General features: G+C 36.8%; 1 protein-coding gene across 2 annotated transcripts in view; it reads left to right on the forward strand.

The window, feature by feature from the left end:
• The window catches only part of LOC136866328 (multidrug resistance protein homolog 49), a 322,764-nt gene that overhangs the window by 209,893 nt on the left and 97,824 nt on the right, over positions 1-15,047 (forward strand). For both annotated transcript variants that reach the window (XM_067143179.2, XM_067143178.2), the window contains exons 9-10: positions 1,395-1,584; positions 14,083-14,307. In XM_067143179.2, coding sequence (XP_066999280.2) covers positions 1,395-1,584; positions 14,083-14,307 — 415 coding nt within the window. The remainder of the gene's footprint in view (positions 1-1,394; positions 1,585-14,082; positions 14,308-15,047) is intronic.

Genomic DNA, 15,047 nt, shown 5'->3' on the forward strand with positions numbered 1-15,047 from the left:
CAATCTGATCTGCACTAGGCTTAGGATAGAGAAAGTGAAATCTCTTTACAGATGCATAAAGGTAGAACATTTCTAGGATGAGTAAATTGGACAGGATTGGAGATACAGTTAGTGAAAAGTTGCAAATAATAACCACTAAGCAGATTCAGAATATAAAAAGAAAATTGGTGGATACTGGAGTAGAAAATGAATTATGACAAATACAAATTTATTAGCATGTATGTCCAACCTTTGTCCTGTTTCTCTATGAGGTTGGGTATGAAGTGAGAATAATAGATGCCAAAAATAACTTTTTAGTGTTCAACTTTTTTAGTGTCGGGTAGTCTGAAGAAATGTTTGGCTTGCCAGTTCCGTAGCTGCTTCTCCCATTGCACCCCATGAGCATGAGATGTATATGCCATTGTGCAAGGATGTTGTCTGTGGGTATAGGTGTAACTGTGCAGGCTAGGAATAGGAAGGAAGTGGCCATGGCCTTGAAAAGGGTACCATCCCAACATTTGCCTGGAGCTGAAATTGGAAACCATGGAAAAACCTTTTTGAAAATGGCTGACGGGATTCAAACCCACCTATCTCCCAAGTACAGAGCTAGCAGGCACAACAGGCAGCTGTGCCACGATGCACTGCATAACATGTTCGATGCCAAAAATAACTGTAAATATTCGATACAAGTGAATAGTATAGCTAATAATTATTAAGGATAATCTTATCTGTTTACTGGAAGGTGGCTCATGCTAATACAAATTTTTTATAAGTAGTTCACATTATCTAATAGAGAGAGCAACTTCTGTTAGTGTTTTAATGTCGTACTGACTCATAGAAAGATTTCGGTGACACAAGGATGGAAGAGGGCTAGGAGTGGGAAAGTAGCATCCATAGCTTTAATGAAGGTACAGTCCCAGCATTTGCCTGGTATGAAAACAGGAACCCATCTTCAGGGTTAACTAATGCTGCACATGCCAATCTAAATATTTCACACTATACATACTTCATTACAAATATTTCTCATGTCCTTATTACTTCCTCTATTAAATTTCTCTTTCAACAGCAGCTGCCATTCAGTTTCCAGTATCCCCTGAATGCAAACTCACAGCTATGTAACATGAACTGTGCAGTCAACCTTATTATTATTATTATTATTATTATTATTATTATTATTATTATTATTATTATTATTATTATCAACATAGTATTTCAAGGTTCTCTCCAAATATAACGACTAAAAGGAGAGGTTCTTGCTGATGTAAGAAGATATATTATGTTTAGAAAATTTGGAAGCACAAGGCTCAATATCTAACATTAACATTGGATCTAATGTTTTAGGTATTGCTGAGAAGTATAGTTACCTACTTTGCACATTAAATGATGAATACTCAAGACAAATTCTGTATGTGTAGGTACTCTGAGAACCTGATTCCTTCAGAACAGATGGGAATCAAGCGAGGACTTTTCTCTGGACTAGGAGGAGGAATTTTCTGGTTTATTGTCTACTGCAGCTACTCTTTGGCCTTCTGGTATGGAGTAGAACTCATCATTGAAGCTCGCAGCATTGGCAGCCATGAGTACACTCCTGCTGTGCTCATCATTGTAAGAAGCACATCTTATTATGTATATACAGTAGGATTAAACAAAGTAGGATAGGAAGCATGGAAAGATGAACACGTTGTTAGGTCAGTCATATGAGGGTTTTTTTTTTTTTTTTTTTTAAAGGTTGCGATAGGCCATAAATAATAGATGTGTTCAGATAACAAGATGATTTTATTACCAAAAGATTTGTACATTCTTACTTATTTTTCTACATAGTACCATGAAGGTTGAGGCATTTGTCATAACGAGAGACCAGCGTTCACATACCCTCTGCAAAGAAGTCTGCCGCCAATCTATGCCAGATGAGGAAGTCTACTGCGAGACCCTAGATCGCCTCTGGAGAGCGATACAAAACAAACGAAGAGGCATGCTCTCATCTGGTGTGGTTCTGATCCATGACAATGCACAGCCGCATAGTACCAATGTGACTTCTCCAATAGTTCAAGTGGGAAGTCTTTGACCTTACAGTCGTAACCTAGCACCCAGTGACTATCACCTCTTTTGAGAAATGAAGACGTGGTTAGGTGGACAAAGCTTCGCTACCAACGAAGAGCTTGAAGACTCTGTAAGGACCTACCTTGGCTCACTGGTGGCAGACTTCTTTGCAGAGGGTATAGGAAAGCTGGTCTCTCGTTATGACAAATGCCTCAAACTTCATGGTGACTATGTAGAAAAATAAGTAAGAATGTACAAATCTTTTGGTAAAATAATCATCTTGTTGTCTCAATACATACATACATACATACATACATACATACATACATACATACATATCCCACGTCGTTCCATCTTAAGCGATGGGTCGGCAAACGAGGCTTCTCCACCAGTTGCGGTCCCTGAACTTCTCTCCTTCTTCAATGCTTTCCAAAGTATGTCCTCTCTGTTGAATGTCAATCTTCACCATCTCCTTGTACCTGAGTCTTGGTCGCCCTCTTGGTCTTTTGTCCTCAAGTTTTAGATCGTACATTTTTTTTTTGGTAATCTGTTATCACCCATGCATCACATATGTCCATAACCATCTCAGTCACGGCACTGTTATTTTGTCCTGCAGTCTTACAACTTGAGCCTGCTTGCGGATTTCCTCATTACGGACTCTGTCCCTCCGTGTTTTGCTGATCATGCTACGGACAAATTTCATTTCTGCTGCCTGGATTCTACTAACATCTTTGTTTCTCATGGTCCATGTTTCGCAACCATAGGTCAGGATTGGTACGTAATAAGTTTCATATATGACTCTCTTACATTTTGTTGGTATTTAACTATTTTGTAAAAGTTACTACCTGCCTGAATTCTACGGGTTCCTTATCTATAGAACCAGTATCAGAGATAACACTTCCAAGATATTTGAATTGATGGTTCATCTGTAGCTGTTTCCCCTCCATTTCAATGTGTCCCATTAGTTACCCGTATCTCTTCATGACCATAACCTCACTGTTCTCTTGGCTGAAGATGAGTCCATATTCTTTAGCAGATTCTGCCCAGGAGTTTATTTGTCCTTGAAGATCTTCTTTAGAGTCTCCCCACAAGCATATATCATCCGCGAACAATATAACTTTCATTTTCTTACCTCCAATGGTTTGGTGAACTTTTCTCTGAATCTCGTTCATCACAGTGATGAAAAGAAGAGGAGACAGAACACCACCCTGTCTTAACCCAGAATTTATATCAATTCCTACAGGTGTTTTGACTTTACTTTGGGTATCTTCATACAAATTCTTGATCCGGTGTATCATGTCACCCTGTATTCCAATTTTTTTCGGTGATTCCCACACCTCTCTATTCACTGCATCAAATGATTTCTTGATATCCAGAAAGGCTAACCACAAATCTCGGTTGTGTTCATAGTATTTTTCCATTAACTGACGGACTGTAAAGATTAAATCAGCTGTTGATCTCCCCTTCCTGAATCCATACTGTTCTTCAAAGAGGTTCTCTTCAATAAGGGGTCTGATTTTACGCTCCATAATTCTTTCATAAAGTTTACCAACTTGAGATGTTAAGGTGATGCTTCTATAGTTGGAACATTTCTTTCTGTCTCCTTTCTTGAAGATTGGAATTATGATGCCTGTTTTCCAATCGAGTGGTATGTCCCCTTCTTTCCAGATCTTACGAAAGAGTCTGTAGATCCAATGTTTTCCAGAAATGCCCATTGCCTTGATCATTTCTCCATTAATTTCATCAGCCCCTGCTGATTTTCCAGTTTTGATGTATTTCCAGGCATATTCTACATCATTCCATGTTAATTCTAACCTGTTGTCAGAGGCAGACTTGCAGGAGGTAGTACTGGTAATGTCTTTTTGTGTAGGCTGCATGCAATTCACATTTAGTAATTCATCAAAGTAAGTCCTCCAAGTCTCTTTGATCTTCTCATCTTCTGTGATCAGATTTTCATTATCATCTCTTAGGTATTTGGAGTGTTCTTTATCTCTTTTTCTATTTTTCATCATCCCATATAACATTTTCTTATTACCATTCACATCCTCTTTCAATTCATCACTCCACTTGTTCAACCACTTCTCTCGTTCTTCTGTAACAACTTCGTTTGCTTGTTTTTTAGCAACCCTGTATAGTTCCTTATTATGATCAGTCCGGTTCTTGAAATATTTTCTGAACATGTTCTTGTTCAGGACAGCAGTTCTTGTTCTGTCATTCCACCATGGAATTTCCTTCCATCTTCTTGTGCCACTGGTTCGTCCACAAACCTTCTCAGTTATCATTACTAGATTTTCTTTCAGATCCTTCCATTCCTCCTCAACTGTTCTTTCATCTGTCTTTGGTATCACTGTTTTGATGTTTTCTTGGAACTCTATTATTCTATCATTGTCCTTCAGCTTCCAGATCTTGAGTTTCTTTACCTGTGTGGTTCTTACTTCTTTTAACTTCTTAAACTTTAAGTATCCAATGAGGAGTCTATGATCACTTTCCAAGGAGACACTAGGAATCACTTTCACATCTAACAGTCTATTTTGTAGTTGTTTCTCGATCAAAAAGTAATCTATAAGAGATTCACTTTTTCCATCCCATCCATATCTTGTGACCTTATGGTTTTTTTTTTGATACCATGAGTTCCCTATTATAAGGTTGTTCCTCAGCCAGAGGTCAAGTAGTCTAGTTCCTTCTGGGTTTCGTGGACCCCATCCATGTGCTCCTAGAATACTTTCATATCCATCTCTCACAGTTCCTACTTGAGCATTCATATCCCCTATGATAATTGTTCCATCTCCTCTTATTCTTTCCTCTATGTCTTCTTCAAAATGTTCTTTTTCTTCATCTTCACAACCAGTCTGTGGTGCATAGCACTGAATGAAGTTGATGTTCTGGGAAGAATCCAATTTCAGCATTATGTGAAGAATCTGATCAGAAACATATTTTACTTCTACTACATGATCTTTCATTTTATGATCCATAACAACACCAACTCGATTTTTTGCTTGATCTCCACCTGACCAAAATAGATGGTATCCCTCTCCGAGTTCCTTTGATCCTTTTCCCTTCCACTTGGTTTCACTGAGTCCCAGTATGTTTATGTTCCTTGTTTTCATTAAGTCTACACATTCCTCTTTTTTGCCAGTTAGTGTCAGAATGTTTAGCGTGGCAATTTTGATTTCAGTCTCATATCGAGTTTTGTGTGTTCTCCTCTTTGGTTGTGATGGAGCATTGGGTATTGAACCGTCATTAATATCATTACCAATGAGGGAACTAGAGTCATTATTCTGGCGATTACAATATTTCCATCCGAGGCCTCGTTTAGTTTTGAAAGCCCAGCCCTTGTATGTTTATTTGGCTTCCTCCTTATTCTACACTAGTATGTAAGCCTGCCTTTGACATTTAAAATTACTATCTATAAAGTAATTGGAAATTCGAAATGGACTATTAATCTAACTTTCCAGGTTTTATACGGCATTCAAATGGAATCCAAACAGGTATTATAGCATTTTCTTACAAACCATATTGAATGGAGCTGTAACTCGGAGTTGTACTTTGATGTTTACGGATCTGTGTACTCTTGAGAAACCTACATGCAACTGCTCTAAACACTGGAGTGGAGAGATTTATTCCATCTTCAAGGCTTATTCTGGTGACAGAGAAGGCTAAATTTAGAGGAAATTGTCTCCATTTAAGAACGAATGGTATAACCGGATTCACAGGTGCTAAATATATTTTTGGAATAAAACCCTTTCTTCCTGAAGCTGAGTCAGTCTGAATTTCTGAATGAACGAAATTTTCATCTAGCTTCCATAGATTCAATCTCGTCCCATTGCCCAAACTAGCTTTATTAACTTCATTAACATTGTTGCACACTATGGAGTCATTGCTAATGTACGTTATTTGGTCACCTATCAAACTATTGGTTGATGATATTAACTTGTTGATTTATTGGGCAAAAAAGAAATGCTAGTTTGGAAAACATTGTACTCTGACTTGGATGCTAAGAACCAAGGGAATCTCGTACAATATTTTTTGAAATACTGTTTTGCTGAATCTCAATAGTGCCATTTGGCTTAGTTCCCTGTTTTTGAGTTTTATAAGCCATTCTGTAAAGTTAATACTTAATTCTGGGCCATAAACTTGACCGGGTAACACCTGTTCTGCAGCAGTGAGGAATCACTGTCGGGCACTGTCTGAAGCTTGCACCAAGCATGATCACTTTTCTAGTGAAAGGTGATTTGTTGTTCATTATAAGTAGCTGGCTTACTGCTGAAAGAGCATAAGGTGAGCCATGGTTGCCTCGTCCCATATGTTTAACTCAGCCTGTCTCATTTACTCCGTGTCTTCTGACATTCTTACGTTAGATGTAGAGGCCTGTGAATTTAGAGTCATTTCTCTGTCTTTCTTGTGACTTAACTTTACTTAATGCATCTTTCTCCAAATGCATCATTTTAGCTTCAATTGTTTGTACCAACTGCATATTTCATCTTTGCCACTTTTGCCTCTGTTTACCCTTTTCGTCTTCCTTGTGGAACTTTAGTACACTGGATAGTCTGACTTGTTAAAAATAATTATTTAACAAATGAAATTCATACAGTCTTTGATGATCGAAAATAGAAATGAATGCCGGGATATGATAGTAGGAAGGGAGAGGGTGAAGCTTGGTGTTGGCATGTAGCCTACTCCTGTCAAATATCACCAAGCGGTCTGCTCAAGGTTTTAAGTTTCCAGCCAACGGATGGATCACCATCAACAGTGTCATATGTCCTCTCTCCATATGGGCACTGTGTAGAGGTTTGAAATTTAATCCAGTCTTTTGCCAGGCATTCTAATGATTAGAAATTATATACTACTACCTCCACTACCCTGCCAGCCAACATTCTGATGGTAAAAATATTTTTGAAGAATGGGACTTGAACCAGTTAAGCATGGTGTGAGACAAAATTATAGACCTGATGCTTTAACGACCATGGCTACCAGACAACCTATACCTTCTAATTCTTATTAATAGAGGTAATGTGTTTTCATACTTCAGAATGGAAGAAAATTATTCATTCATTTCACTGAAAACTAGTATATTTTGCTAAACAGTTCAAGTATGATAGTCATCATTGCATTGTTCTTGTAACACATATCTGGTACCAGTTTTCTCTCAAACATTCCAGTTTTCTCAATGTATGTATCTGTGTAAAGCAACAGAAGTCAAGATGTACATAGTTCGAACTCACGCCGATGGATATACCTGTGTACCTACCTCATCACGACGATTGTGAGATTATAACTTCGCTGATAGAAACATATTTTTCTCTCAAAAAGTAAAAAAGTAGAGGTCGTGAGAGGTTCATTGTATTTTTCTAACTGGTATCTATTTCAGCTGTTGAAACATTCTCATTTTCTCAATATTACTACGAATGACAGACAGAATAGAGATTTTATATATATAGACATTACCTACTTACTTGATACACAATAAATGTTAAATACCAGAAGGGGTACAATTAAACACATACTAAAAATAATTAAACAAAGGGTGGGAATGGGGTCCAGGAATCACCTATTGGAGTGATGAGGTTTCAGAACATAGAAGTCAAGAACACTTCCTAAAACATTTTATTAAAATTAAAATATAGCAAAATTTTGTGTCATGCACAAGAAGGAACAAATACATATTATATTTGTGAATGTACATAGTATTGATTAGGTGGAAACATCCAACCCTTGTGAATTATAAACATGAGGGCAAAATATTATTCCCTCACTCTCCAAACACGCAAAGAATACAGCTTCTTGCTGGCTCTAGAAAGTCAGGATTCCTCGACTGTCAACAAAATGTATTATTTTAACCATTATGATTTATTTGACAAGTATACAAAAAGGCACACAGTTAACAAAGCTGTCTCGCATGTTCTGTGAGAAAGAAAAGCAAGATCACATTGATTCATGAGTCAAGGTCGGCTGTAGGTATTTGAGTTGTGATTCGTAAAAAAGCAGCCACAACATGTCATGGAAAGCTTAATCACAACCTGGCTAGAAAGTTGTTGGGAGGTAGTTCTACAGACAATGAGTACAGAAGAAGCTGTAATGTAGTTTTCGATGTACACATGGCTTTTTTAAAGGCATTATACGTATATAGAGTATTTAGAATATTTTAAGGAGAAAAATATATTCCAAAGATTTTATTTAAGGTAAGAAAGACCCTTCTTGGGGCCAAAAAACAAAAAAATTCTTTTTGAGTGTTTTTATTTGTTTACAACATAGGGAACAAGAATTTGTTAAAAAAGTCAAAAATTATGAAAATTGACCATTTTATAACATATAAATTACTATGGTACACCGTGAAATACAACGCCCACTTTTACAGAGATTTATGTTTGTGCGTATAACTTCTGAACTATTACGCATAGATTTCTGAACTAACTTCTGGTCTGCTCTGTTGAGCATAGGCTTTGTGTTGGTAACCACGACAATTTTCAGTATTGCTTATTTATGTTACGAGTGGTTACTAAACATCGTTGTAGTATTATAATCCTTGTGATTTTGCATTGACGTTTTGAAAAATGGGTCGTTTGAAATCTTTCGGATAGAGGAAGTATACGGGAAATCGACACATACGTTAACTTCCCGGTGTAAATAATATTAGTTTATGTGAAAGTAGAGATAGGCCTAGTTCCAATGTAGTAGAGGTTAACAATGACATCTCCATATGCTCGCCGTTTCTGGACCTGAAATATACATTGAATCGCCCTCAAGTTCATCAAAACAAAAACTGTTTACCTAAGGGAGATGATCCATGGTACAAATATAACAGGAAAGAGCAAAATGATAAGCACCACGGGTTACCTTATGCTGTAGCTGAAGCTATGAAGCCAGTATACTGGGATTTGGCACACCCAGATCTTTTAAAATGTGCCTCCATGGAAAATAACAGAACGCTAATGAAGCATTCAATCATGTTCTGTGGTCCAGAGTTTCGAAAACAGTGTTTGTTGGTAATGCTACACTGGAGTTTGGTCTATGTGATGCTGTTATATCCTTCAACGATGGGAATATTGGTAGGGCTAAGGTGCTGCGGATGTTGAACATCCTCCAAGGGTACAACACACTGAACATCCTAAAGTAGTTGGATGACATCCGAATAAAGAAAGCAGACCTCATGGTGGAAAAATGAGTAAAAGGGCCAGAAGACTGAAGAGAAACCTTAAGAGGACTAAGGAGGACACAAATGATGCAAGTTATGGGGCAGGAATTTTATAAGAATTGTCAGAGCTAACAAATTATAATGAGAAACTTCAACCTCATTTTTATAAGTTTAACCTTTTTCACTACTTTGGTACCATTTATAAGAAAACTAATGAAGATAGGTCCATTAAATTTTGTTGGTGCATCAACATCATCCTAATTAACAGTAATAGGAAGGGATATGCCTTTAAATTAAATACAAAATGAAATATAAAGATTTTTTGACATTATTTTAGTTTAAAAAATTGTACCTTAAGAAAAAATTCATACTGGCGAAAGTATTTGGTTTCTGCCAATAATCCTTCTTATTATTATAGGTAATTTTCTAACTAGTAATCCTTGAAACTTTCAAGTGGCTAACCCAAACAGATTTTGAGTAAAGTGCAGCAAAAATTTGAAGATTTAACATGGGCGAGATAGGCAGGTCTTGCTTACCTTAAGATTGACAATTCTCATATTTTCATTTATAGCTTATTTGATAGTATATTGGTAGTATTTAATTGAATCAAGTCTGCTGATAATAGGGCAAAATTTTGGTCTTGGATAAAGAGAATGAATATTGTTCTTCAAACATGTATGACGGATTTTCATTAATATGGGTTAAATAGTTTTTTATTAGTGTTGAAAAGGCGGACACGTACAATCACCAGTGATTTTTCAGTGTTGTGATTGTCACCAAAATGTTGTGAGAAAGAAAATGTTTAGCTTCATACAGGGTCCTTAAACAGGGTGTTCATGTGCTCTAGATGAGAAAAGTCAGCTGTTCTGCATGTCACTCATAACTATTATACGAATTGTTCCTTAGAATAGCAATTTAACCCTTTATGGTCTCCAAGGCTGCTATATCCATAAATTTTTCCAATCTGAACAGCTTAGAGAACTGTGCAAATCTGGCTGTTATTTTGCCTCTAGTTCCAACCATGTATCCCACTACTTATATAGATGTTAACTTACATTTTTCTTTGTAATATGGAGCTCAACTTTTCATATTCTCTCAGGCATAGAACTTATCTCACTTATTGGACACTTAGGAGCTCTGAATTGAACTATTTGCAAGATAGATCTACTTTGTGAAGACCATTCTGGATGTTCCTATTCTCCTTCATAGCTTTACAATGTGTTTGTCCTTTTATTGTCTTCTTTACATCACATTGAAGAAAAAAAAAAAGGAAAAAAAACTACAACCATAAGGATAACTTACCAACAGCTTTCCTGTTTAGTTCACCTTTACTTCTTTTATAAGAAGAAGAAGGTGCGCTCCATTGAGCATCTTAGTCCTTACTGTAGTCAGTAATAGACTTCGTTCTTTTCGTGTACTTTAGTATGTGATATGTGTCTCAATTTTTGCCGCACAGCACACACGCAATCTACGTCTGGTTGGTGAAATCGCTTGTTAAGCGATTTACTTCTTTTCTCCAGCCATTTTTTGCTTGTTAAAAGTAATAAACTTCATTGTTAGGTTCCGTATTGAGTTGAGACTATGCTTAAAGTAAATACAAAATTTTAATATTCCACCTTCTCAATACTAAAAAATCATTTGATGTTTTTACAAAAACATTACAATTATGTTAAAAGGTACTAGTTTCGGTCCACTGTGGACCATCATCAGCCTAGTCAAATTACAACAGTAAAAGACATAGTGATAAAAATAGTGTGGAGAAATGAGAGAGGATCTTGAAGGATGGGATGGTGGTGGAATGACAGATAAAAGTGAAAAAAACCATATTTGCGAATAATGATAAAAGTAACAGAAGTGTTCACAATGACAAGTAAAATCTTGTGAAGTCACGTAAAAAATCTTGATGAGATAGTCTTTGGTTGGCAGTTACTCCTGTGTTGCACGATTGACATATATAACTACGTATATGCTTCTAGAAAGTTGTAAGTTCCACTTTTGCGTAGAGGGAAGAATTGTCCGATGAGACCAGCACAAGATTAAATTGACAAGGTTGAACCTGTTCTATGGTGGAATGAAAGGCTTTCTGTGTTAAATAGAAGTAGTCTCAGTTCAATCGGGACCCCAATGAACCTGGGGAAAGAAGATAGTATTAACGCGGGTAATCGGATAGAGAACAAGCGAGGCACCGGAAAATATAAACGATGACTCACCTTGCGCTGCGTGGAACAAACTTGCTGTATTGAATGCAACTTGCGGAGTGAGCGTAGCGCGGAGTAGATCAGCAGGAAAGGGGTAGGTGAATACGGAGGGGAGGAATGACGTAAGTGGTGGAGGGTGGGAGGGATGGGAAAAGTTCAAGGCGGGGTGGACAGGAGAGGAAGTGATGGTGTTTGTATTGTCGGGGGACCCTTAATTGACTTAAAGAAAGAATTTTGAACGACCGATTTGTTTTTTCTGTAATAAGTAATAAAAAGGTCAAATAAAATATTGGGAAACCCAATATTGGGAAACCAAAGACTATCTCATCAAGATTTTTTACATGACTTCACAAGATTTTACTTGTCATTGTGAACACTTCTGTTACTTTTATCATTATTTGCAAATATGGTTTTTTTCACTTTTATCTGTCATTCCACCACCATCCCATCCTTCTAGATCCTCTCTCATTTCTCCACACTATTTTTATCACTATGTCTTTTACTGTTGTAATTTGGCTAGGCTGATGATGGTCCACAGTGGACCGAAACTAGTACCTTTTAACATAATTGTAATGTTTTTGTAAAAACATCAAATGATTTTTTAGTATTGAGAAGGTGGAATATTAAAATTTTGTATTTACTTTAAGCATTTTTTGCTTGGTCAGTGATGACAAGAGTATAGGAAAAATGTAATTGGCTTGAATTACAGTTACCTCAGAAATATTTTACTCAATTACAAATTATGTTTTTAATTTTTACAACTACAATTACTCTACAGAATGCTAGTCTTAAGGAAATCATTGACTTTCTTTTTTCACATGGGGCTGTAACAAATAACAAAGTTTTCAAGGAAAAGATATTCATTTTGTGTGTGAATGCTTTTTTTTTTCCCTTTTTTAGCATAGAGACATTAAGTGGCTATCATCGCTAGGCGAGATTAAATGTAACGTCTTGGAACTTTCAAAATGTTTTTTTTTTTTTCCCATCATTTTTATTTTAGTTAATTACTTGTAGCATTTCAGGTAATGTGCCATTTACTTCACAAATAAAATAATTGGTTCTTAAGCTAATCATTGCTAAGTCGTGACCTCTTTGGGTGTGGGGGTGAAGTACATCTTTGCATTTACTGAAAATGCCCTACAGGAGCACTTGAAGTATGATGTATTTAGAAGTACTGGGGAGGTAAGAAAGTACCTCATCCAGCCCTGGTGAAATTACTGGTTCTGCTTGAATAGAAAAGTTATTTTCATCATCTATTTTTTCCAATATCTGTTTCCATGCATTTTATATCAATTACTAGAATGTAACAATTATTACAATTTATTCCAAGAAGTAAATTAAAAGTTGCTAAGAATGTAATTGTTACAAGTACAGTAATCCAATTACTTTTGATTATTTCCCAACTCTGCAAATGGCCAACTATATTTTTCTGTCCTTAAAATATATTCATACACTTGATCATTCCTTTACAATTATGAAAATTTTCTTCTTCTGTGTTTGCACCTTGTCCAAGTCTCCCGTTTCTTTTGATCCTTCTATCAACACAAGCCTGCCATAGTATTACAGTATATCATTGCTTATGTCCACCTTTCTTCCTTGTCTCCCTTCCTTGATGTACATTGTACATTTGTTTCCATTATATTATGCTGTGAGTAAATGTACCCCATTCCATACATATCAGCCTTATATTTCATTTGAATTACTTTTATATATTATAGATGCGGGTTTACCTTAGAAATGTGCTGGGATAGTATGTCATTTCAATATTTTATAGGTGTTTGTAAGTTTTACACATTTGTATTCAACTATTAGAGAAGATCAGAGATAGTGTCCAACTCACAATCCCAAGTTTGTGGATTCAATGTTGGTTGAGATCATAGATTTTTGAAGGGCAGGTTCAAATTTTGCCATTTCATGTATTGTTAGCATGGTGTAAAGACCTCTGGTAGTGCACTCAGTATTTACCTGACAAAATTAACTACCTACTCTATCTTCGACAGTGTCCAGAGAGTTCTGAATTCTGCATGTAGATAACAGCCTAATTGAAACATGAACATTGGTAAGAAATATATTCAGTCTATCAAAACTAATTTATGAATGAATAAATTTAGAAATGGGCTGAAAAAGAAAACATCTTCAGGTATAATTCTGTTATCATATGTTTTCTTTTTCAGGTAGTTTCATAAATTAGGTTTGACAAGCTGAAGAACCTAATAATTACAAATTAACCAAATGAAAACTGAAAAGAAATGGCTTTGAATATCACAAATTGGTGGACAAACCATCTAAATTATACCACTATAGAAAGTTTGCAGTGTGGTAGTCTAGACTGTACCATTATCAAGTATTATTGATTATTATAAACCAAACCAAACCAAACCAAACCCCATGGCACTACAGCGCTTGAGGGCCTTGGCCTACCAAGCGACCACTGCTCAGCCCGAAGGCCTGCATATTGCAAGGTGTCGTGTAGTCAGCATGACAAATCCTCTCGGCCGTTATTTTTGGCTTTCTAGACCGGGGTCACTGTCTCACCGTCGGATAGCTTCTCAATTGTAATCATGTAGGCTGAGTGCACCTCGAACCAGCCCTCAGGTCCAGGTAAAAATCCCTGAGCCCGGCTGGAAATCGAACCCGGGGCCTCTGGGTAAGAGGCAAGCACGCTACCCCTACACCATGGGGCCAGTCTGATTATTATAATAATAAACAATGTGGGATGTTCTGATATTGCAGGTGCTGTTTGGAGTCCTGGCAGGAGCTATGAATATGGGCTTGGCTTCTCCATACCTGGAAGCCTTTGCTGTGGCTCGTGGTGCAGCTGCTGCAGTGTTCTCAGTGATAGAGCAGAAACCAAACATCGACAGTCTGAGCGAGGAAGGCCTGAGACCTGCAGATTTGAAAGGTGATATAGAGTTGAAGGATGTACACTTCCAGTATCCTGCTCGGCCAGAGATTAAGGTGAGTAAGAGATACGATAGCATAGGAAGTGCCTTGATCTGTTGGTGTGTGCATTGGTGAAGAAACTTGTATCTGTCTTTTTGGTATGTCCTTGTCTCTCCTTTCTGTTACTCCTTCTACCTACTCTAGCCTGTCATTGTGTTTATCCTTTCTGACTGTTGCCCTCCTCATGGCAAATTTCCTTACTTTGATAGAAATTTTTGCATTTGTTTGTTGACTTTCAATTACCATTGTATAGTGTGTAACAAAATATTTAGGCAAGACTTCAAGAATAATTTCTGGTCTAGAGAGAATAAATTTTAATAACAGTGTGCATTCAGAAATGCATAATTGCTGAATTATTCATTTCTGTTCTAGGTACTGCACTCCCAACATATCTTAATTGCTGGAATGAAATCCTAGATATTTCAGAGATGGGAAAAGTAGTAAAAAAATTAATTTTGCAGAATTACAGTTACCTGAGAAGTATTTTACTCAAAATTATGAATTACTTTTTCAACAAGTAATCATTTTGTGTTCTTTTCAGCAATCAAAAGTTGTCACATCTCTGAAGACATGAAATATAAGAAAGTCTACTTTGGCTATGTTTGGTTTTGTAGAGTCAGCAACATGTCTCACTCATTGTCAGTCACTCTCACTCTCCACTCTCCCTTCTCTTTTCTCCTTGTGACATGCACTTGCATACAGCACTATGAAATTTTAAGCACATGACACGCGCCTAGTGGGTCAGCTGTAGGCTT

This window comes from Anabrus simplex, chromosome 3 (genome assembly GCF_040414725.1).
Source record: "Anabrus simplex isolate iqAnaSimp1 chromosome 3, ASM4041472v1, whole genome shotgun sequence".
NCBI classification, from domain to species: Eukaryota; Metazoa; Arthropoda; class Insecta; order Orthoptera; family Tettigoniidae; genus Anabrus; species Anabrus simplex.